Consider the following 25460-nt stretch of genomic DNA (forward strand, 5'->3'; position numbering starts at 1 on the left):
AGAGCCTGCGGGCATGTGCCGCCTGCATGTATTTCCCTCCCCACTGAGCACCCTCCACTCGCCCCAGAAAGCTGGACTGCCAAACCAGGGATGTGGCAGCTTGACAAACATGAGCTTGCATTCTGTGTTGTGAGGAAGAAATATATTTCCATCTATATTGCAATTTTAATTGGTTGTTTAATAATCAAAAACCTTGACTTTCCAGAAAAACAATGCTTCCAGTTAATCAGGCAATCAGTTTTTTTAATAGTAGGGCTTTCCCCACCTTTTAAGAGTGACTATCCCTACAAACAGCAAGCAGTGGGCACTCTGATCTTCTACACATTCCCCTTTCTCTCATATAGAATACCTTTTTAATGTCTAGCTTCCTATGCCTTAACTGAGTGATGGATGACTACTAAGAGGAGAGAGGGCCTTCTCAGTAGTGGCAACTCAACTATGAAATACTGTCCAGAGCAGCTCACCTGGTGCCATCTTAATTGTTGGTGAAGATCCTTTCATTTTTACATACTTCTTTGGCCACCACTGATTTTCAGGTTTTAATTTGTTGTTTTGAATTATTGCATTTTAATATTTAACATGTTAGGTTATTTTCATCGACCTGCAAGCTGCATAGAGCAGAGGTTCTCAACCTGGGGTCCCCAGATGTTTTTGGCCTACAACTCCCAGAAATCCCAGCCAGTTTACCAGCTGTTAGGATTTCTGAGAGTTGAAGGCCAAAAACATCTGGGGACCCCAGGTTGAGAACCACTGGCATAGAGAATGCTTGTTGACATCTGACTAAATTTAATAAATTACGGGTAAAGATAAAGGTTTCCCCTGACATTACGTCTAGTTGTGTTTGACTCTGGGGGATGGTGCTCATCTCCACTTATAAGCCGAAGACCCAGCATTATCCGTAGACACCTCCAAAGTCATGTGGCCATCATGACTGCATGGAGTGCCGTTATCTTCTCGCCAAACCAGTTTCTATTGATCTACTCACATCTGCATGTTTTCGAACTGCTAGGTTGGAAGAAGCTGGGCCTAACAGTGGGAGCTCACCCCATTCCCTGGATTTGAAATGTCAACCTTTCGGTCAGCAAGTTCAGCAGCTCAGCTGTTTAATTTGCTGTGCCACCAAAGGGGGGGGGGCAATAAATCATATTCATAGACAAACAGCAAGGGAGATATGCTTTTGTATAACCGTCCATTTGTGGCTAAGGTTCACCAACTTCACTGTGATGAAACCCATAAAATACTTCACAGTAGACATTTAAGATCACATCAGAATGGGTGTCCAAGTCATAGAATCATAGAGTTGAAAGAGACCTCATGAGCCAAGAAGCAGAAATATTGCATTCAAAGCACCCCTGACAGAGAGCCATCCTGCCTCTTTTTAAAAGCCTCCAAAGAAGGAGCCTCCACCAGGTCAATAATGGTAGACATGAAGTAAACGCATAGTGCAACCTAGTTTAATGAGCTTGTTTGAACAAGCTTTCGGATACAGTCAGATTAGTTCTGTGAGAAGAACAATGTAGGGCATATGCACACATGAAGGAACATTATGGTCAAGGAACACTATCTTTCCTGAAATGTATTTTTCTTCTCAATAGGAAAGGAACTGAGAAAACAGCAACAACAACAACCAGTTTCATTTTCAGTGGAAAAGTACAGATTTCCAAGAGTGTTCCATTTCCAGCTGTGGAGTACAGGGATGTTCTGAATTCAAGCAGTCTTGTTCACATTGATTTACCTAATGGTGTGCATCTCAGAGAATCTCTCTGGGTTGAAATAATTCTGGGAATTTTCTGAATTTTACACCTATATTCTACAGAATGCTAGGCCAGACCAGTTGGACCTCCCTACCGCTGTATATGATCTCGAAGGGGGCCCCTTAGGTTTGGCCCAGCACTTCTGTAAAGCTGGGTATTTTAAACAGATAATGGGAAAAGTTGATCAACCATTACTGGTTTTCTATTGTAGGGAGGCTCTAATAAACTTCCAGAGGATCCCAGAATTCTCCAAAGCACAGTTTGAAAACCACAAGCATATGGAATTCTGAGGCCAAGTATAGGTGACATATGTGCTATACACATGTAATTGAAGAACAGTCTTTAAAGCAGACTAACTTTTGCAGAGCCTAGGAAAGGAAAAGTGAGTCCTGGTAACAAAGGAATGCAACATCCGATTCTTAGCCATGTCACTGAAGAAGCATCTCAGGATCATCCCTGTTACTTCCAGCAGTCCTTATGAATATTTGAGTTGTCACAAATCCCTCTTAGTCACTGAAGTAGCTAAGAGCAACTGTCATTGTATCCAGGTCAAGAACCAGGCCACATTTTGTCTGCCTTTTCCATCACTTTTGCACTTCCATTGGACATAGGAAGGATAGCTAGTAATGACATCATACCCCAGAAATTGGGTAGTGGTAGTGATGGTAGTAGTACAACTCAGGCCACAGTGGGAAACAAAATACATTTTAAAACATAGATAATATATATAGAGAAAGGTAAAAACAAGCTTCCTCTTTGAGATAACAAAGAGGCATATGGAATACTTGGAACACAACTGTATGCAGAACCAGTTTTAGGGGATCTTGGTTAACACTGTTCCCTGCTCCCTCCTTAAGGTATGCATAACATGGAAGTTCAGCAGGAGAGCAAACAGTTCAGAGTCAAGGTATGATTGTATCCGAAGTTAGAGCGTCTACTGAAGTAGATTAGGTGTTGGCTGAGGGTCTAGTCATATGTTACTGTAAGTTGTGAAGTTGCTGTGGATCTCTGGATTTCTGGACTGGTTGTTTGGCTCTTGGCAGGGTGCACAGGATGTGTGGGAAGTTCTTGCATGTTGTCCTTGCTTCGGATGATAAGATTCATTACCCTGGAATGTATGGCAGCTTGAAGACTCTCAGCTCAATAAGGCACATTTCCCTTGGCTATTATTAGCAGCTCTCAGCGAGACATCATCCGCACAAATTCTGCAAAAAGAAGTCCAAAAATGTTGCCATCACAGGTAGAATGGACAAGCGTTATTGCGATGTGTTTATTTTATTTTTGATTATATATTTCTATCTTTCTATATAATATAATATAGAAATATGTTATCATAATGTAAACCTACAATTGACATGTATCATCTGTTCAAATATATTATTTTGTTTTCAATTAAAAAATTAAAAAAATATATTTCTGATTATTTTGATTGGATTTTTAAAAAAATTATTCCATTTTATTACATTGCCCCGAGTCCCTTCGAGGAGATGAAGGTGAGGTATAAAACTAAAAATATAATAATAATAATAATAATAATAATAATTCCATCTGCTCCTAACAAAAAGAGGCAATGAGAGGAAGATAATGGTAGTCTAACCGTTTTCTGCCTAACCAATATATTGTTTTAGAAACTTCACTTAGAACCAGAAGAGTTAACATCGCAGGTTTGTTTTTCAGAGGTCATGGATAACCAAAAGAGAATGAGTCAGTTAGGCTGACTGAGGAATCTTTAAACTGGTTCTGCCCTAATTATTAATTAGTCATTGTACAGAGACTGGAAGATGAACAGAGAAATTGTTTCTTCCAAACTCTCTGCTGTGGCGTGGGGAAAAAAGGATCCATGAGGAAACCAATGGTAAGATGTGACATATTGGATCAGCAGGAATTTTATCTCCTTCTCTGAGCCATTCTACACAGGCCAAAATACAACATGAATCAACATTTAAAATGATGGTTCATGTAGCATCTTTTGGCCACACCGTCAGTCAAAACCTTGCCTTTTTGACTGAGGGCGGCCATACACCTATCTATGTCAATGCACGGTTGCATAGGTGGTCAAGGGCATCATCTCCCCTTCCTGAACCCCTCTCCCGTTTAACCCCCAAAAGTAAATCTAGTAAATTTACTGAGGCACATAGATTCATATTTTTGCAGGTATTTTTCTAAGCCAGAATAAACCTGGATGAGCAAGTTTATTCCAGATCAAAACACATTAGCCTAGTGTGTCGTTTCGATGCTGTAGGATAATTTGATCATCACTATGCCACATTATATAGCAGTGTAGATGGTCTTTGTATGATCTTTTGCTGGGAACTCTTACAGGTGCATAACCTTGACCTTCACACCTTACCCTCAGTAGGAAAAACAAAATCAAAAAAGAAAGGAAAGAACTCTATTTTCTCTTGTACCTTCAAAGTCCACAAGGCCATCCCCATTGAGATCAACATCTTTAAGGATCTCATCTACCTCACGGTAGTTCAGCTGCTGCCCCAGGAGCTTACGCATGGCTTCACGTAGCTCAGCAATGCTGATCTGCCCATCGCCATTTGTGTCAAACTAGAAAGAGGAAAGCAAAATAAGACCTCCTAGAATCCAAGGGATACCATCCTGTCTTGTTCCACTTTTGATGAACTGATAAAACTAGTGAATGGGGGGCTTGGTACTTACTTGAAGTACAGGCCATATTCATCACAGGACTTGCATGCACCACACATTGCCAGCTTACAAAGGATGCTCATGCAAACTTAACAATCTGTGAACCTCAGTCACATGTATATTTCACTAAAAGAATGTCATTATCACTCTGGAATCTTCCCTTGCTGCTGTTTACGGGCTTTGTTATTCCTGTTTCAAATATCTCTCTGCTATCAACAGATAACAGCTACAAACCTATCAATAAGTTCCCTTATAATAGCAGCTGGACTTCTTTGTCCAATGCTTAATATCCGAAGTCAATTATCAGTTGGAGAAGATGTCAATTTGCATCAACCTGTAGAGATGGCGGCAATGCTCACTTGATTGTGCAATGGTGTCCATTCAACCCATAACCACAGCACAATCAGCACATAATTTTGCATGTAGAGGTTCACACGGCACCACCTGGATATTAGACCCAGACCAATGTTTTCCAACTTGCCTACATTGGATCATTTGGCTAGTCTCAAAATGCCATTTCACATGTATCCTTCTAGCTCAGGAGTGGGTAAAGTATGGTCCTAGAGTTGCACATACTCCTCCAAGATCTTATTGCAGGGCTTAAACTCTCTCAGCTCCCCAGTTTGCCCTCTTACAAACAAATTTCTTCTCATGGAAGCTTTTATAAACAAAGATTTATAGTTTTATAGTTGCAGGGCCCCTTTTACTGTGACATTAGATATAACCCTTTTTTTTCAAAATCAGAAATAAACTTATACCCATTTCCTTTAAAGATATTTTTGGCATTTAAGCAGCCCCTAAAGGGTTGCAAGAGCAGAAAGCACAATTCCTCATCTGTTCTATTTCACCATACCACCATTTTCCGTAAGATCATGAGCCTAATGAACTGGATAGTGTCAAGGAATTTTTTTGTCATTCCCATCACATATTTTTAACCATTTTTGACATTTTGTTGCCAGTGGTAGTATCACTGTTGCCCTAACTTGCTACTTCATCACACTAAAGAATGAATCCACTTTAAATCCGGCTTCTGCCGCCTGCAGAATTCTGGAGTTTGTAGTTTAGTTAGGCGGTTAAAGGCTCCTCCCCAAACTATAAACCCTAGAATTCTGCAGGAGGCAACAACCAGGTTTAAAGTCTAGGATATGTTATTTGCAATCTGAATTGGGTAGAGTGCAGAAACCAAAAACTCCTGTCCTCAGAGTAGAAATTAGCTATGATAACAGGTGAATGCTGTGAAGCTTTCTTAGCATTGATATAGAAAAATGTTGCCTAAATACACTAAAAGGCACCTGAGCCCATCTGATCTTTGAAGTTAAATAGGGTTAACCCTGACGACGACAACGATATAATTATTCCCCGCCTCTCCTCACGGCTCGAGGCAGGGTGCAAAGTGATTAAAATAGCGAGATAAACAGAACACTATTAAAATAGATATAACAAATATACACATGTAACATGCAGATTAAAATTTTCTGATAAAATGCAGGTTACAATTCACAAGTTAACATTGACTGGGTAGGTCTGCTGGAAAAGATAGGTCTTAAGTTGTGTTTTAAATTCTGGCTGCTGCTTTACTAGCTGTTGGAGCTCTTCCAGCAGGTCATTGCACAGTCTCAGGGCAGCCGATGAAAAGGTCCTCTGGGTGATGGTTGCCATTCGGGTTCTGGCAGGCTGGAGTAAATGCCACCCAGAGGACCTAAGTGATAAGTATTTGGATGGCATATTGCCAACAGATCCCAGGTGCTGTAGGCTATGTTTCAGAGGAAGGAAGTCGCTAAACCACCTTAGAAAGCCTGTGAAATTAATGGGATTGTCATAAGTGGATAGACAGCCTGAAGACACATACACACAGAAACAGTGCTGAGTGATAGTAAAAGGAGGGCATTGCCCCAAATAAGAGCTTTGTTTAAATGGAATGTTCTGTTTCAGTAACTTATAACTTAGTATTTTTTTAGTATTTCAGTAACTTAAAACTTAAGCATTTAGAAACAGAAATTTAGTATCCAAAGAGAAAAGGGCAAACATGAGAACATAATCAAAGGAATGAGAATACAAAAAAGTAAGCGTTCTAGGTATGAATTATTCAGTATCACATTCTCTGCAATGCTAGACATTTGGGGACTGAAAGAACATTACCATTGATGGGCAAAATATTATTTGGATGGCCAAAGTCCTTGTTTTCTCTCTCCAGCAACTATGTCCCTGTTGGTATAATGGACAAATCTTTCCCGTAACCATGACAAGTTCAGAGATGGTGAAACAGTGAATGAAAGGCTAGAAAGACATTCAATAGAATTAAAAGCATTACTGTTAAAAAGAAAAACAACAAATACAGTCAGCCCTGCACATTCACAGGGATTTAACTTTGGGGAATTTGATTATTCATGGATTTGATTAGTATGGTCTCCTTAGGTATATCTAGCTCCTCCAGTGCAAGTCTATGGTCAACATGTAGCAGAAGTTGATCTAGAGATTCCTAGGGAATACACCACTGGCAACACTGCATACTATGAAAATCCCCTTCGCCTTAAGCCATCAGTCCTCAAAGGCCTGCTGAAATGAAAGATTTTTACCTGCCTACAGAAAGATATGCTGGAGATGCCAATTAATCCTTATTATGAAAGGGGTTCCAGATCCTAGGAGCAACAATAAAGAAGGTTCTTTCCGTGTTCCAATCACATATACCTTTCCTGCACAATCATTGCTGGCATTCACACACACAAACTAACAGCTGGAGAGAAGTTCAAAAGCTCTTTTAATGGTATTAAATTAAATCCATTATACTGGTAGTAGTAGAGAGCTTAGTATAAAGATCACTGTATAGAAAAGCAGGGCCAAGAGCAAAGTTGTAGTAATTTCCTCCACTCTCTGCACATACACACCCTAGGTCATCAGAGAAATGGGTTGTGTGATTCTCACCTCACGGAAGGCATCTCGTAGTTCTTTCATCCCAATCATGTCTGCAGTCTCTGCCAGCATCTTGGGACCCATCAGCTCCACAAAGTCATCAAAATCCACTTTTCCTCCAGCTGTAGGTATAGAGAGAGATTGGTTTAGGCTGGATAGTACCAGACTGAGCATTTATGGGCCATTTCCTGGTCAACAAATTGAATGTCTTTCCATCTGTCCTCCCTTTTCCTTCCACCATCCCTCTTTGTAAGGATCAAATGTGCTTGTAATGGAGCTCCCATACTTGCCGATCATCAAAATGTGTGTTGCATTAAGAAAACCACATCAAAAGTGCTGTGTCCTCCTAATATCTGACTCACACAATCATTTTGTAAACACAATCTGTACAAGAAGAATGCTACATGCACAACATGAAAAAGCCCCACGGTGAGTTTTCCTTGAAAAGGCAATTTGCGAATGAAAGAATAATTAAATCAAAGAGCATTCTGGACCCGCCAAGAACAGAACTGGGCCAAACTTCCCACACAGTATACTCATGACCAACAGAAGATACTGTGTTTTCTGATGGTCTTTGGTGACACCCCCTCATGATCCCCCCAGGGGTCTTGACCTCCAGGTTGAGAAATGCTGGTGTAGATAAACACCAGCATTTGGCCTGAAATACAAAGTTCTTTATCTATAGCATAGAAATAGTTACATTTGTGCTCTGTACATCCCAATAGATACCATTGGGATACCAATAATGTGCAAAAGCCATGGAAGAAAGGTGAATGATATTTTGTGACATGAACATGAATTGATCTTCTGCTTAACCCCATTGAAGCAAATGCTTCCTGAGTCAGTTTCTGCTCATGAAATCCTAATGTCTTTCTTCATGACTTACATTCTAGCTCTCTTGAACAAATATACAGTCCTAAATCCAATTACTAGTTCCAGCTTAGTAATGAGGGTCTGACACAACAATGGAATGACTTGTAACAGTTTTCAATTTTTCACTATACTGAGTAACATTTGATTATTACTTTTACAAATAACATCTAGATTTTTAAATTGCTACTAAAAGGATTTTTGGGCATTTTCCTATTTTGAAGTACATTTTTATGAATACGGTACATACAATTTTGGAAATGAAAAGCATAATAATAATAATATGGAGGTGACATGCTACTTCTGTATTAATTGTAAAGCAATGAGAAACACATTTTAAGAAACCATTCCAATTTCTGTTTCCAGGAAAATTATTTCTTGATTATTTTGTATGTTTAGCACTTCATGGCATGTGTATAAAAACCAATTTTCTCCTTTTGGAAAACAGGCAAAACCAAGTTCTAACTTAGTGGTAGGGGAATCGATGCTTTGCTTGCAACAGGCATCTTCAATCCCTACCACTTCTAGATAGGACCGGAAAAGACACTGGCTTGAAAGTTGGAGGATGATACTAGTCACAAAAACAAAACAAAACAGTTATGCTGAATTTCCTCAGAATCAGATACCAATTTGGATGAATTGAGTTAAGACATAAAAAGCTCACCAAATGAAACAAATTGAAGTTGAGATACTCCTCACTGGGGTCAAGGTATTTCAGTGGTGCTTGGTGGCTTCCATGTTAGTGGAGCAATTAATTCACCCCAGGCTTTGCTCTGAACTTCAAGTTGCAAAAGCCTAGCCTCAAAATAGGTTCAGCACCCTGGACAGTTACTTTAAATTTCAGAATAAAGTCAAAATTAGATTTACCACTCCTTTCACATGGAAGCATGCCAACACCACTAATACCCTCATGGATGTGTTCTATCAATGTGTGAATGAAGATTAATTGTGAGAAGTCCTAAAAATGAGTGTTGTCAAAGACTGTTGAAACACCAGCACAACAGCGAAGAACAGGTCCAATCAGTTCCTGATATCACACATGACCAGCCATGCTGGCACAATGGGTTAAACCCTTGTGCTGGCTGAACTGATGACCTGATGGTTGGCAGTTCAAATCCACAAGATGGAGTGAGCTCCCGTCTGTCAGCTCCAGCTTTCCTTGCAGAAACATGAGAGAAGCCTCCCACAGTAAACCATCCAGGTGTTCCCTGGGCAACGTCCTTGGAGATGGCCAATTCTCTCACACCAGAAGCGACTTACAATTTCTCAAGTCACTTGTGACACTTTTTTTAAAGCACTGGAACCATGCTAAACTGGGAGAATTCACTGGGGTAATTCACCACCTTGGCAACGTTCTATAGTGGTGCCTTTAGATGTGGGTTGATTTTAACAACTCTAGAAACTTACTGATCTGCTGAGATAATTCAATGAGCTCCATTTCAGTAGGCATGTAACCCATGGTGCGCATACATTCCCCCAGGTCCTTGTAGCTGATGTAGCCATCACGGTCTTTGTCAAATTCCTTGAAGGCCTCCTTTAGCTCTGGAAGGAGAAAAGAATTCAACTAGACTTACATAAAAAAGCATAAGAAAGAATAAGAAAAGACTGCCTCTTATGAGCTTGTTAGTTGTTGCTTTTTTCAATTTGTTGATCAGTTACAGTAGATCTTGAGAATCCAATGTGTCTTACAAGCACCAACACAAAGGAGAACACTGAGCCAAGAATGAGTTACATTGCAATTTTGCAAGCTACTATACAGCATTGTTGCGTTTCCATAGCCCCCAACATCCACAGATGAAAACTGGGACACATGTAGCCAACTAAAATCAGAGTGTAGTTAAGATGACAAAAGTTATTAAAGAAAAAAAAAAAACAGGCTAGAAGAGGCTGCAGCAGTTTGCTCTTGCTTGGGTCTACATGAAAAGGCAAAATTCTGCCTTTTTTCACACTCAGTCAATTACTGTATATACTTAAGTATAAGCCTAATTTTCAGTCCTTATTTTAGGTTGAAAAAGTCCCCCTCATCTTATAGTTGAGTCAAAGTTATTTATTATTTTATTCTGTTGTTGTTGTTGTTGTTGTTGTTGTTACATGTATTATTTTACTCTATTATTACGTTTATTATTTTACTTTATTGTTGTTAAGAGTACAGTCATCATTTTAATCTATTTATTATTGTTATTGCATTTATTATTTTACTCTATTATTACTGCAAGGATACATAAGCACATTTACATTGAAGGGGGTTAGAATAATGGTCAGAGTTGGGCAGTCTTATCTGAAATTACAGTTTTATGTAAATATTCAAAAACATCTAACCTACTGATGTCTCAATTAATGTTATTGGTATCTATTTTTATTTTGAAATTTACCAGTAGCTGCTGCATTTCCCACCCTTGGCTTATACTTGAGTCAATCAGTTTTCCCAGTTTTTATGATAAAAATAGCTGCCTTGGCTTATATCCAGGTGGGCTTATACTTGAATAAATACGGTAAGTACAATACTTATGCACTTTGAACTCATTCCTTTTAGCCTTTCCTTCAGTGTTTCACCATCTCTGAACTTCATTCATTCATTCATTTTTAACTCAATTTGCAGCAACTGAAGTAAGCTGAAGACAAATCAGAGAAATGAGAGGAGAGAGAAACTGGGATTTTTAAAACCAGGTGAAAGTAGTAAGGTGACAGAATGAATTGGAACTGTCTTTGCCAAACTGGGATAATAGAAGATTTTGCATTTCACTATTACCTTCAATTTCCTCTGGTCGAAGCTCTCTGTCCTGGAGAAAGGAAGAAAGAAGGAATCTCTTAAATAAGCAAATACTGGCTATGTTACCCATCCACACCCATTTTGCATATACATTTTTGCTATGACCTTTTAGTAACACATTATATCCCAAATATAGTTTCATTGCTGTTCCTCTTCACCTAGTTAATATTTTCTGTGAAATAAAACCTTGTTTCCTTGACGCCCGATTTCTAGCTATGTTCACATGAACGCAAAGCTCAGTAACTTTCTACCAAATATATTGGTGGAAAAGTACAGTCTTATGTTGCATCACTGCTGGGTTCAATAAAGCCATATTTCCGTCTATAGAGAAATTCAAGAAAAGCTCCTCTGACTCCTCAAAGAGATACCAAAGGGTTCTCCTAAGAGTAAAAGCTTAATGTGCATCTGGGTTACCCAAGTGCTGGTGTTACAAAGTAGCTAAGAGACTGAGCATCTTATCAGGAGGTCCCCAATAGAAAGACTGCTTTTTTATGTGCTCACAAGGCCCCTTAGGCATGTAATTCACACCTCCCAGAAATCCCAGCCAGTTTACCAGCTGTTAGGATTTCTGGGAGTTGAAGGCCAAAACATCTGGGGACCCACAGGTTGAGAGCCACAGATTAGAGAGGTAAACAAAGCTGTTTTTTTATTTATAGTGTTTCTTCTATCTCCATTCCTAAATCTCATGAAAAATGTGAGATACAGCACATAGAAGTGCCGTAATCAACAATCAACCAATCAGTGACTCTTATTGTTGCACTGAACAAACCCACATGGTAGCTACATGTACAGCAGGAAGTAACGCATAGGTTGTGTTTTGTCAGCTAACACACCTTCCTAAAGGGAAGATTATTAAACTTAATGGAGGAAACAACAATGCTTAGCTCAAAACAGAAACATCCAGGTATACATCAGCATTCACTTAGAAGGGGCCTTTCACACTGCACAGTTATAGTGCTCTGATTCGACTTTAACTGCAATGCTTCGAACCCTGGGACTTGCAGTTGAAGAAGTGGGGTTTAGGACCTCTCCTAGGACCTCATCACATTGAAGTCCTTAATCTTAGGGGAAGTGGGGGCATCAATGGGGCAGCGGGGCAAATCCGGCAGGCAGTGTGAGAACCCCTCACCTCATATCGTCCCTTTACCCATCCCATGGGAGGAAGCGCTACCACCCAGCTTCCCCCCCCCCCCTCGCTTTCCCCATTCTATCAAATGAGAACACACTTCCAGTACAGTTCATGGACAGACCCCCGCCGGAAGTAGCTGTGCATCGTCTGATGGGATCTGGCAGGCTCCATCCAGGAACTATGCTCAAAGCATCCTACAATGGGTAAAAAAGCCCATGTGATGAAATCACCAGACAGCTCTAAAGCTTAACCAAACTGTTATAACTGTGTTGTGTGAAAAGGCCCATACCAAGGTGGCAAGGGGAGAGGGAGCAGTGCACACCATGCCCTGATGTGCCATGGAAGTGGAACAATGGCAGAAGCGCAAGTACATACGATCTGTGTGATGGCGATGCTCTGGCGCAAGAAGATGCAGGCTGGCCCCACCAGGCCATGCAGCACCGAGTAATTCTGCAGCGGGGGATATGACACGCCGTCGATAATTTCATCCACGTCGTTGCTGGTAGAGGGGGAGCCGGGGGCCTCCGAGGGCTTCTTATTCTCCTGTCGCATAGCTTGCAATTAGCTAAGCATGGTTAGGCAGAGCCCTAACTCCTGGGTAATTCTGATGAAGCAGAGATTTTGGCCATGGAGAATATGGAAAGGAGGAAGGATAAAGGAGGGAAATGGGAGGTGTGAGAAGGAAACAATGTCCCAAGGGAGAGGGGTGGGGGGAAGTCTCACATTTTTCTTAGTCCCAAATTATCTTGGTGTCACTCCCAATAATAGAAAATCAACTGTTAGGGCCACATAGCCTCCAGTGTTCAGTGAATCTTTGGTATCAAACCAGATGAATACATCTTGCTTTGTGCTGTAAGGCAGGCAGGCAACGACGCTAAGGCCAAGTCATGGCAAACACATCTGTTCCTGGTACACATTCATATGTGTGTGTGTTTATCTGTGTGGAGGACTTGGCAGGAACAAAGAGATACCACTGGAGATGGGGATGAATAAAGTGAAGCTCTGTGGAAGTATGTGCCACCTAAGCGCTGGTTTTGTGGCCCTTTCTCTGTGCAAAACAGGTTGAATTGCCTCTTCTTGAAATATCAAACCTTTTAAATACAAAAGCTCTGTATATTGTGTAATATTATTAAAAAGGCCTGCTTTTCAAAACTAGAGGGGACCTTTCAGCTGCCTTCATTTGATTTATTTATGTTTGGCATTTTTTGGCAGTCTGCTCTAGCCCTTGGAGGGGTATTTTCTTCTCCAGGCAGAAAACATGCTCCCTGACCCACCACAGTAGCTGACCTCATGTTAAAAATAGGCAGTTCTTTCAAGTTTGCTTTCATTGATGCTCTCCATTTTCACCTCAAAACTTGTTTCAGTTGAGATGTATTTCAGTTTACAAGTCTTGCACGAAAACCGGTATGCATTTCCATATGCATTTTTCAAAATGCACACATTTTTGTGTGCATTTTTCAAGTTTCAGTGTTTTTGTATAGTCTGCCAAAAAGGAAGCCTGTGTGCCTTTTTACAATATACACATTCTTCAGATACACGCTTAAAGGGTACATTATGCATACGGTATTGCAATCCTTGATTTCTATTGCAAATTATGTTCAGATGTATGTTAAATTCTGAGAGGTTTTATCCAAGCTTGAGAAGATACTTTTCAGTTGTGAACACTGTGAATTCATTGGCCTTTCTAAGATACCACCATAGCACTGGCAAGGGATACACACACACACACAAAGAGTAAATTAATACACAAAGAATTAAACATAAACACTTAACAGCATCACTTATATACCCACGAAGATCATACGTTCACATATCTTAATAAATTCCTTTCTCTGGGTTGCTGTGAGTTTTCTGGGTTGTATGGCCATGCTCCAGAAGCATTCTCTCCTGACATTTCACCCACATCTATGGCAGGCACCCTCAGAGGTTGTAAGGATGCCTCTGAGGATGCCTGCCATAGAGATGGGCAAAAATTCTGGAGAGAATGCTTCTGGAACATGGCCATACAGCCAAGAAAACTCACAGCAACCCAGTGATTCCAGCCATTAAAGTCTTCGACAACATAAATTTCTTTCTCTTTTCGAATTCTAATTCTTCGCCTAATTGCGTAATTTTGAAATTCTTTCCTGGTGCTAGTCTGCTTTTTCCCTTGTTATATAAGCTTCTCTTTCATTGTAATATATTGCAGTGATATTTTTGGAAAAGTTTTTGTTTTATGTGTTTAGCTGTGTTGATTTGTTAATGAGAATTGCATTGTGGATATAGATGCACATATATAATTGTGATGTGCTGTGCTGGATTCAAACTTACAAACATGGTCATCAGCTGGAACCCTCAGAGTTCTCCTATTGCAGTCCTGACATTTCAAAACTGCTAACTGATAACTGTATCACCTTCTAGCAATATAAATTAATATGTGTAATGCCCAGATCTGCAATCTATTGTCATCCATATTTATTATGATGAGAGGTATGGCGAGATGGATGTGTGTACAGGAAATTGGAAAAGCGTCATTGCACAACTGCAAAATCACATACCGGTACTAATAAATATATAAAATGGCAATTTGCTATAATAAGGAGCCAAATCTTGAAATGCCACAATTCTACCAGTTTTTAAAAGGGGGTGTATAAGAAAGGCAAGGCACAAGTAATCAGGAATAATTTAAGTGGTAGTGCATTGAGCAGATAGAGCATTCTGTGCTAATAGAGCATTGTTAGCGAGCAGTATGAAAGGAAGAAGCACAATGCTAGCGTGTTCTTATTTTTACTGCAAACAGGATTGCAATGCCGAAACCAGCTATTAGACCATGATTGACAATGCCCCATACAAGTAACCTAAGGAATCCTGTGGACTGTAATCATGTGAAAACTCTTTAATAACATTCTTAGTCCATCACCAGCCTGATTGTTCCAGCCTTCCTACACAACTAGAGTGCACCAGATTGGGAATAAGTAAAGATCATTAATCTGAAATAGAACTGGCATAAAGGCATGCAGTACCCTGGCATCAAGTCTTGTAGCATAGCATGACCAGTAAATGTACCCTAGAACTGAGTAAATACTGATTACCCTCTACTGAGTGCTAACTCACCCAACCCCATAGGGAGCTAGTGAGTTGCATCACCTGACCCCATGTCGACAATATTTTTTTATTTCTGATCAGCTATGGATATGTAAGAAAACTCTCTACAGAGAGACAGACACACAAAAGAACCAACATGTAGAAATGAATGAGTATTTAACAGACATGAATCCAACACATACATAGGCTGGAATTTCCTTTCTTGCATAAGCATGCCGCAGTGTCTTCCCTCTTTTACTGAATATGATCCTTGTCTTGACAAGATGACAGGAGGAGAGATGTAGACAATCTAGTACCCATACCTGAATGCCTTCAGCTGCCAAAGAGTCACATATTTCACGAATACATGTTTCCTGGCATTTGTAAAAGGCATATCCTGCACACCTCACAAAGGCAGTCCTCATACAGTCACAGAAAAAACATGCTTTTACCAACACGATGGTGTGTTCTTGAGAGATGCATGTACACATCTGCATAATATATACAAATATTATATAGAGAGCCAGCATGGTGTAGTCATGCTTTAAGTGTTAGACTGGAACTCTGGGAGACCAGGGTTTGAATCCCTACTTGACCTTGGAAATAAGGCAAGTTACACCCTTTCAGCCTCAGAGAAAAGTGGTGGCCCTGCCCCCCTCCCAACAAACCTTTCCAAGAAAACAGCATGACAGGGTTGTCATAAGTAGAAATGACTTGAAGACACATAAGAAGAACAAAGCCCACAGTTCTGTGGCATAATGTAAACTAAACTGTGCTAGAGAAAGAAAATATGCCATGCAGGTGAACAATAAAGAACAATTTCTTTACTGTATTGTCGAAGGCTTTCATGGCTGGAATCACTCAGTTCTTGTGTGTTTTTTCGGGCTACATGGCCATGTTCTAGAGGCATTTTTCCTGACGTTTATATATAAACCCCTTTTTTCCCAGTCCCAGCAGACCTCACCTCTGAGGATGCTTGCCATAGATGCAGGCGAAACGTCAGGAGAAATGCCTCTAGAACATGGCCATATAGCCCGAAAAAACACACAAGAACTGAATTTGTTTACTCTTCGTAAATCCGGAACAACATATGTATAATGTGATCAGTTGCACCAACTCTCATAATGTCCTTTTATGAGAGATTTAAAATGGTCTTTCTTTTGCCCATATGGATAAACTCCTTCAGCAGCTTATGAAGTGAGAGCACACTGCAAAGTCTGTCTCTCTCTCCTTCTCTCTGAGCACCTGCATAGCTCAAGCCTGAACAAAAATGTAACAGTAACCAAAAGTCCCAGGCTCAGCCATCTCCCTGGGCATTGCACAACCAATCTGCTTCATGTATCTTATTTTACAGTTGATGTACACACACACACACACACACACACTGATTCCTTGCATTCTCCAACAAGTTCCACAGTTAACAACCTACCCTATAAGCTCATGTATACATCTAGACTTTTAAAAAAACTCAACCCTGGGTTTATTTAACAATGGGTCAATGTACTGTAAGTTAACTCTTATCAGAAAAGGAACCATCTGCTTTGAGTATATTGGCAAAAGGCAAGATCTTTGTTCATCCCAGGACAACCTAAAAGAAGCACTGACCCCCTCTTATTCTCTCTGCCACGGTGCCGCTTCTGGCCTTTTTGAATGCCTGGGTGGGGAAATGATGGCGGAATCCAGGGATGGCATTGATGTTTTCCCCTCTTTGCAGAATGACTCTCAACTTATTCACAAGTCATATCAAAATCCTTAATTTTTGCCCTAAAACCTGCCCTTGGCTTACATATGATATTGATGAATACATGGGAATGTATGGTAAGTACATTGGACCTATGAGCCTCCGCTGGTGCAGTGAATTAAATCCCTGAGCTGCTGAACTTGCTGACCAAAAGGTCACAGGTTCGAATCCATGGTGCAGGGTGAGCTCCTGCTGTTAGCCCCAGCTTCTGCCAACCTAGCGGTTCATAAACATGCAAATCTGAGTATATCAATAGGTTCCACTCCTGCGGGAATGTAACAGCGCTCCATGCAGTCATGTCGGCCACATGACCTTGGAGGCATCTAAGCACAATACTGGCTCTTCAGCTTAGAAATGGAGATGAGCACTATGCCCTGGATTCGACTAGACTTAATGTCAAGGGGAAACCTTTACCTTTTTTTACATTGTACCTATTACTTCTAGAACAGTGATGTGAAAAAAATATTTTCAACAGTCAACAATCACATTGATGCTAGTTGTAGCACCTAGGTCCTGATTGGGTTACTGTGAATTTTCCAGCCTGTATGGCCATGTTCCAGAAGCATTCTCTCCTGACGTTTTGCCCACATCTATGGCAGGTATCCACAGAGGTTGTGAGGTATATTGGAAACTAGACAAGGGAGGTTTATATATCTGTTGAAGGTCCAGGGTGATTTCTTACTCAAGTTCACATTGCTGTTGGGTCTGTAGTAACGAAATCACTAACTGGAAACTACATTCAGACTCTCCTTGCCCCCCAGTTACAATTGTCCATCCATTTCATGGGCTCCTGCTACCTTGATTTTATTGAATTACTTAAGTTACTAAACATAACTTAACGCATCTGAGAGTCCAACTTCTTTCCTGAGGATACAACACTGATACCAATGGTTTGCCTTTCATATCTAGTCTACAATACCTCCACAACTCACTTGATGTTCCTAAACACAGATTTTTCTCCCTATGCACACAAGTACACACAGATAAACAAGCCCTAGTAAACAGAATTATGTTCTTTCTCTGCTTCTGCATCACACACCACTATATACAGAAATGCAGCCACCCCCTTAAAGATGAAGGGCTATGAGAGAAATTCCACGCCTTGTGCTACAAAATTCCCATAGGACCACCATTCTCTGGAACATGTGATGCCCACCTGGCTGGATATTTCTTTGCCCAATCAAAATACAAGGCTCATACATCATGAAGAGAAAGAGTGTAGAGGCATTGTGTGATGTGCATTTTTGCTTAGATGCAAGAGAAAAGAAATGGATCTATCTATACAAAGACTGGAGAGGGAAAAGAGGGACCCTTTCCGCATAAGACGTTCTACAAAACTCACTTGTGGTCCCATCCTAATCATCTCAGGCCTCATCAACCTGAGGCTCGTGGATCAGGTTGCCAGGTAAACTGGGCTCCTGTACCTTCAATGTTTGTCAAGTAGAAGGAATTATAGCAGGAATTTCTCCCACTGAGATTTTCTTGTCTACACAACTATTAAAGGAACAGGAGTGTTGTCCTTATTTCACCCAGCAAGCCTACTGGTGGATAAGAGAGTGGGATCAGAGGGGCCTGACTATAAGAAGCCGCCAAAGTGAACATCCTTATTGCTACATCTCCCTTGGAGAAGACCTCAACCCCAGGGGGTTTAGCCACCGAGAGGCAGAAAGGGAAAAGCAGGGAGAAATGTGGAGAACAGACAGAGGCAGAATCAGCCATACTGCGGTAAGGATGGTAGTGGTCTGAGATGAGATGTGGGATGAAATGGGCCTTCCCCCCGCCCCTCTGTCCCCTTTCCCTACCTTGGTTAGCCGCTTGCCTGGGGTTTTGGTGCAGTTGCCCATGTCTGCTAAGGCCCCCCCATCCCGCAGAGCATAGTATGGGGCTGGAGGCAGCTGGTGCCGCTGACAGTATAAGAGGTTTTTTTTTATATAGTAACAAGTGATTCTCTTCCTCGGAGGTTTAGATGCTTTGGGGATTTTCAGGGTTTTTATTGTTGAATATCTCCAGAATATTAAGGGAAAGTGAACAGGGGGAGGGGGGAGGGCGTGGGCCAGAGCCATAATCCTGAGGATTATACCCAACTCAATCATAGATGGTGCTAAAGCAGAGGATGGGGGGCAGGCAAGGCAGCTCTTCCTCCTCCAAGCGTTTCAGCCCTGCAGTGCGTCCCGGGAAGGAAAGCCCCACCACCCCAGAGATGGTCCAGTCCCCGCACAGAAGCCCCCCTGAGAGCCTGGTGTTCAAGGAAGAGCCAAGAAGGGCTCATGGACCACCACCACCCAGCCGTCCAGCTATACTCCCCTCCCTCTACAAGAGCAGCAGGCCATAATCTCCTGTGACAATCAAAGAGCTTTTCAAATCTTTGTTCCTGGGAGTGGCTACTTCCACTGAGCTCTGAAGCTGCAGAGTCCTACCAGCATTACTAGGCACGCAGGATGGCAGAGTGGCACCAGCAGGGAGCATGCATGACACAAGAGTGTCAGTCAGACTTACTGGCTGCCTGCAAGACGTGTGAACCAGCAGGCAGAATTCCCTTTATTTATAGACTCATGGGCCATTCTCATAATAGAGGGGGGTAAGAAACGCCTTTTCATGCCTGATGTATTCCTCGTCACGGCTGTTAATGTAGGACAATATTTTTGGGGAGATGGGGGAAAAGCATTTTAAAATCCAAGGCAGATTCTCATCTATGGAATCTTTATTATTTGTATAGACATGGGTAATGCAACCACTTTTGTCCATTTGTGAAAATGCCTATGGATTTGAAAGGGTTGTTTTGAAAAATAACTATATTCAGATCAGGCAATCTGATTAAGCTTTGTTTACCCGCCCACACTTTTCTTGGCAACTGAGGAGGGAAAAAAGAGCCTGCAAGTTTCTTTAGTAGAACCATGGAAGAAGCCCAGATGCTTTTGCAATATTAAGTGGTTTAAGACTCAAAAGCTAGAGACAAATGGTACCATTTTGTGTGTGTGTGTGCGTGTGCGTGTGTGTGTGTGCCAGGAGCAACTTGAGAAAGTCACTTCTGGTGAGAGAGAATTGGCTGTTTTCAAGGATGTTGCCCAGGGGACACCCTGTTGTTTTGATGTTTTACCATCTTTGTGGGAGGCTTCTCTCATGTCCCCACATGTGGAGCTGGAGCTGACAGAGGGAGCTCATCCGCACTGTCCCCGGATTCGAACCTTCGACCTGTCGGTCTTCAGTCCTACTGGCACAAGGGTTTAACCCACTGCACCACCAGGGTCTCCAATGGTAACGTTTTCAGAGTACACAGTAATGTGAGAAGATAGGTCAAGGTATATGGGGCAGATATCTGAGTAATCTGCAGTAGATTCACAAAGATTTCTTATAGTAAATATATATTTTTCTCTTCAGTTAGGCTGCTAGAAAAAATGTTTGGGGACAGCCAGGTTGGATTCTGGTGTGAAAGGATCTGTCAATTTGGTTCTGGGAGAAAGAACCTTGTTCCTTTTCTATGTCTGCCTGTTCGTTTGTTTGTTTTGTTTTTTTCAAATCTGCTCATTTATTTTTTTTAAGCTCTAGAGTTTGCTCAAAACCATCCTAGAGCCATTCATGCTTCCTTCTGACCCTCTGTTGTATCTGGTCAAACAGTTTTTTGCAGATTTACATTTCAATTGAAGTGACAGCAGGAATAAATAAGTATGTTCATTACAGTAAATCATACATCTATCACATCACCTTGAATGCTCTTAAAAGCAGTTGTCCAACCTCATCTACCTTCTTATCCCCACTTCTGATTACTAATTAGGCATTTCCTCTTATATAACAACACATTCATGCAGAATTGCCTTAGAAAGTCCTCTTCTTAGCAAACATTCTCTTGCACAACTAAACGTGTAAAGTATACAATTTTAAATATGACAGACATACATACTTTCGGTGCCTTTGAACCTCACCATGCTTAAAATATTATATCTATCTTTCTCTTCTCCAGCAGACATGTTGAGCTCTGAGAAAACATTAGCTTCTACACTCAGTACTGTGACAGAACAGTTTGTGATGTGAATTTGTTAGAAGTCTAAATGGAAGCGTACAATTTTTTTTAAAATCATACATCACATTCCTTTAGATGTTAGGCATCTGACATTATACAATTCTGTGGATTACAATGTTATTGGCATCTACTAATCTGATAGGGAAAATCTGCATATCATAGCAGTTTAAGTGTTGGACTACGAGACCAGGATCTGACTCACTGTTTAGACAAGGTAGCCAGTGAAGCAGTGGTACTCAACCTGTGGGTCCCCAGATGTTTTGGCTTACAACTTCCAGAAATCCCAGCCAGTTTACCAGGATTTCTGGGAGTTGAAGGCCAAAACATCTGGGGGGACACAGGTTGAGAACCACTGCTATGAGGGATCTTGTGCAAGCCACACTGTCTGAGCCACAGAAGAAAGTAATAATCAACCTCCTCAAATAAATCTAGCCAGGAAAACCCAATCGCAGGTTCACCATAAGTCAGAATTAACTTGAAGACAGAGAACAACAACAAATCCCAGATTAGTAGAAGTAACTCCACCCTGGGTCGTTGTAGGGTTTTCAGGCTGTATGGCCATGTTGTAGAAGCATTCTCTCCTGACGTTTCGCCTGAGGTCACAACCTTTGAGGAGCCTACCACAAAACGTCAGGAGAGAATGCTTCTAGAACATGGCCATACAGCCCAAAAACCTACAACAACCCAGGGATTCTGGCCATGAAAGCCTTTGACAATACAGTTAACTCCACCCTGCTTGGCTGCCACGTGCACTGTTTCCCTTTCACCATTCCTCAGAAAGTTGGGACTTCCACTTTGCATTCTGCTTTCCTTTCAAGGTTATTTGTGGAAGGGTATCCAACATAAACCGCTGTCAATTTTTAACTATCACTACATATCTCAACATTCAAATGACACCACATACCAAACACCTTGCATGTTGATGATCCAAAGATATTAAATACCAATTTCATGCCCTATACACTTAAATTAACTATGAAATATTGCTCCCTCTAACAGCAAAATTAGGTGGTAACTATGTAGAACAAGAGGATATCCTTATGCTTGATGGAAACCTTTGTTTTGCTGTAATAACATTTAAAATCTTCAGTGGTAAATAAATAACATGCCTCGCCCCCCAATAACACCCCCTCAAATAATGTCCCCCCCCCCCCCAAAAATGTCCAGCAGGCATTCCTAGTAGAATATAATTTTACATGCCATTGGGAATAAAAATCCCAGAAAGACTATTAGGTTAGGAGATAGCAGAATGCTCTTCCTAAAATAACAGCTTCATCCTTAAAGTCTGCCTAAAACAATCACAAAGGAACGGATGCTCTTATTAGGAAGGTGTTCTGTATCCTGCTTCTTGAACTCAGCAGCCAAATATTCATTAGGAAATCAAATATTTCATGGAAATTAGGATAACACCATGTAACACAATTTTTGTTCCTGGATTATAAATGCCATTTCCTAAGCGGTTCTATCATAAAACATGGAAAAAGTTTATTAAACCACAAAAAGTTTGTTTTTGCGGGACATCCCACAGCATATTTTGCTATAGTTTTTCAACGAATACCTCATAGACTCTCAACCAATGCAACATAGTTTATGGCAACCACAAAAATAAAGTTTCTGGTGTAAAAGTAAGTACCACACAATTAAACAGGAAATAACACTTTCTAACCAGGAACAGAAATTTTGTTACATAGTGTAACTAAGATGAGGCTGTGAAGGAATCTGTTCTGTATATATCCTTTAATGACAGCAATATAATTCATCTTATACAACTGCTCTGCTCTACCCGAAATAGCAGTTCTTCCTAGAAAGAAAATAATCTCTTTGTTAGCAATTTCTCTATGTTTATCCATATTTGCCAGTTTTTTTCAGAATGCTTTAACTTTAATCCTGAACAGAATTGGCAAGACTTTCTGATCCAATGCAAAATCCCAAATAATATTTTCATCCAAATACTTTTTTTTTATTTAGCATTTTTATTGTTTGAGCATCAGAACAACTTGTTTCCTGTATCTGAATTTGAAGGCCCAGCTGAAGTGTGGATTTAGACAGGTTCATCAGTGATCATATTATTTGGAGAAATGGATATCCATTTCTTTAAACTCTGAGGGAGAGGAACACAATGCAGCATCTGTACCTCTGTGAACACACTCTTCCACCAGTCTCCTTAGAAGTAAATGTTTGCTGGAATTCTGAATGTTTAATAGTCCAAGAAGACTTTCATTGTTTCCCATTGCTCAACAATAGCAGCAGCAGCAAGAAAAAAACATACCTGTAGATCCAGACTACCTCAGAAGGAAAGGACCGTGTATTCTTCCAGTGAGCACCAAGAAGGAGAGGAGATTTGGGTTTGCAACTACTAGCGTGCTACTCCTGACTGGTCAATGACACCTTGCGCATTTAGTAATCTCAGTAGAATGCACACAGTCCTCATTGTATGCACTCAATGCAATTAGATAGAGCCAAAAGGGTTACTTTCAAACAATTTCCTATGTATTTAATGTATTTATTACAACACGAAGAAGGCAGTTTTCCCTGTTTGTAATAAAATGTAACTAAAATCCCGCTTTAAGATTTAAAAAATAGCAAAAAAACTTAGAAAATCCAAATCATATGGCCTCTAAAATTCCTTAAAATCTCTTTAATGATAAAACAAGAAAAATAACTAGGAAATGATACGCATTACACCAGAGGTAAAGAGAAAGAAGGGGGGGGGGAAGAGACATTTTCACATGGAACATTAGTTCTGAAGTGTAGCTTCATTCCACCTTTAGTACCAAAAAATAGTAATACAAAATTACACTATTTGTAAAATGTTATTTCCAAGTTCTCTACTGAGTTTCCCAATGCCTTCAATACTGCTTCTTGATTTCTATCTTCCACTTCTACACAGCAAAGGAAGTCACACACTATTTCACATGCCACTATGTTGGCTATTTTAAAGGCTACCACCTTTTACACGAATGGCTTAAAAGGCCCTGAAGGTCCAATGGCAAACATTTTCCATACTATATACTTCCTCTTTCAGTTGAGCTCTTTGGAGAATATTTACTCCGGTTATCTCTATAACCTTTATGACAAATATCATATAAAGAAGAAAAACATCCTGGACATCCAGGTTAGGAGCTTTGTTCTCAAGGTTTTCAAGGAACTGGGAGGATGGACAAGAATGCCAGAGCCACCCCACCCACACACACACCTGGAAAATTTCTGTATATATTACTCCTGCACTTTCTTCAACTGAACAGAAGAACTGATGGAAGAATGTTATATATAAGACCCATTTTCAGATTTCTTTCATTATGCTCAGTCCTTAGGCTCAGAACACTAGTTTTATATTTTGGAGTGTTTCTTTCTCTGTGAGGAGCAGAGAAGGCGGTCACCCATTTATAAGCTTCTCTTATCCATTTTACAAGCTACCAGGGATTCTGCAGAATGTCCTCATCTACCTACAGGAGAATGGCTTTCTTCATCCCTTGGCACCATAGAACTTTTGGTGTAGACACCACAGCCTTCAGCCATGGTTTCTTCCCTGCCAGCCTCCGCCCTTCTTTGACATTGTTCCTCTACTCCTTTCCCCTTCCCTATAGTGCAGTTACCTGCCCAAAGACAGAGGTGAGGATGGGCTTCATCTCCCAGATGCTTGGGCACTCCTCATCTGTAGGAACTGAACCAGCCCTTCCTGGGGCTAATGCTGCTCCTTGCAATGGCTCTCCCTTGGCACTGCTGGCTCCGGCCAAGTTTTCCTCTTCCTCCATCCTCAGGTTGGTCCCATAGAGGGTGGTGGTAGATGTGGTCATCTCTAAAGTGCTTTTGAACCGGGGCCACTCCATGAACCGTCTGTCTTCTTCTCCGGACTGACTTCCTTTTCGGTGAGAGTGTCTGCTTTTTGATCGCTGGTGAAAAACGGAGAAGCCCCGTGATGCCCGTGACTGTGGTGCCTCACTGCTCAATCGTTGGGTCTCCCGGAGAAAAAAGAACATGTTGAAAGCTTTGCAAAGAGTGCACCTCTCCTTTGAAGCTACCTCTCCAAGAAGACAAACCCAAACTTTACTTGGACAAGATTTAATCCTTCTCCATGCTACCTCTGTCTTTTCCCCGGGGTCCCATACCTCTCTGTGGTGCTCTAGTGCACCCCTAGGTTTCTTCCCTGCTGGTACTGTGCCCTGGTGTAGTTTGTTTGCCACAACTATATTGTACTGCCACGCTCACTCATGCACTCTCGGATATATATTTATATATATAATACACACATGTGTGAACAGTCTGCAACCATAATTCTAAATAACTAATCCTGAGAGAATGCAAATGCCCTTCTGTACACCTGCATTACCTGTTCCCTTCATGCATTGCCTCCACCACCTCCTACCTAATTTCTTTCCCCCTCTGAAACTGTGTCCCTGCTTAAACTTTCCTCTCTCCTCCCTCTCTCATTGGATCCCTTTTCATCCACTTGCTCTCTTCCTTATCTCTTCTTCACTCTTTGAGGCACCTTTCTCTTTGCTCTTTCAGTCTCCGAGAATTCTTCCCTTGCAAATCGGCTTAGGAGGGAT

General features: G+C 41.0%; 1 protein-coding gene across 3 annotated transcripts; it reads right to left on the minus strand.

The window, feature by feature from the left end:
- Nucleotides 1-1438: 1438 nt before the first annotated feature.
- CABP2 (calcium binding protein 2) lies at nucleotides 1439-25304 on the minus strand. Of its 3 annotated transcripts, none has more exons than XM_060771436.2 (7): nucleotides 18695-19289; nucleotides 12464-12692; nucleotides 10939-10969; nucleotides 9597-9731; nucleotides 7332-7441; nucleotides 4163-4310; nucleotides 1439-2959 (listed from the first exon to the last, which is right to left on the minus strand). In XM_060771436.2, exons 2-7 carry the CDS (start codon nucleotides 12638-12640, stop codon nucleotides 2934-2936), a joined length of 627 nt encoding a protein of 208 aa, XP_060627419.1. In that variant the 5' UTR covers nucleotides 12641-12692; nucleotides 18695-19289; the 3' UTR covers nucleotides 1439-2933. The 3 variants fall into 3 exon arrangements, with proteins under 3 accessions (XP_060627419.1, XP_060627406.2, XP_060627412.2); XM_060771423.2 differs by having other exon boundaries at nucleotides 12464-12631; nucleotides 18695-19287; XM_060771429.2 differs by lacking the exons at nucleotides 12464-12692; nucleotides 18695-19289 and adding an exon at nucleotides 24507-25304.
- Nucleotides 25305-25460: the final 156 nt, after the last annotated feature.

This window comes from Anolis sagrei, chromosome 1, assembly GCF_037176765.1.
Source record: "Anolis sagrei isolate rAnoSag1 chromosome 1, rAnoSag1.mat, whole genome shotgun sequence".
Classification (NCBI taxonomy): Eukaryota; Metazoa; Chordata; class Lepidosauria; order Squamata; family Dactyloidae; genus Anolis; species Anolis sagrei.

What these genes read in the sequence shown, in the direction of transcription:
- CABP2 (XM_060771423.2), bottom strand. Translation starts at nt 18,985, where the DNA reads ATGATTGAGTTGGGTATAATCCTCAGGATTATGGCTCTGGCCCACGCC. An exon ending in CAGGCAAGCGGCTAACCAAG is followed by an intron (nt 12,632 to 18,694) that starts GTAGGGAAAGGG and finishes GCTATGCGACAG; the next exon opens with GAGAATAAGAAGCCCTCGGA. An exon ending in GCATCGCCATCACACAGATC is followed by an intron (nt 10,970 to 12,463) that starts GTATGTACTTGC and finishes TCCTTTCTCCAG; the next exon opens with GACAGAGAGCTTCGACCAGA.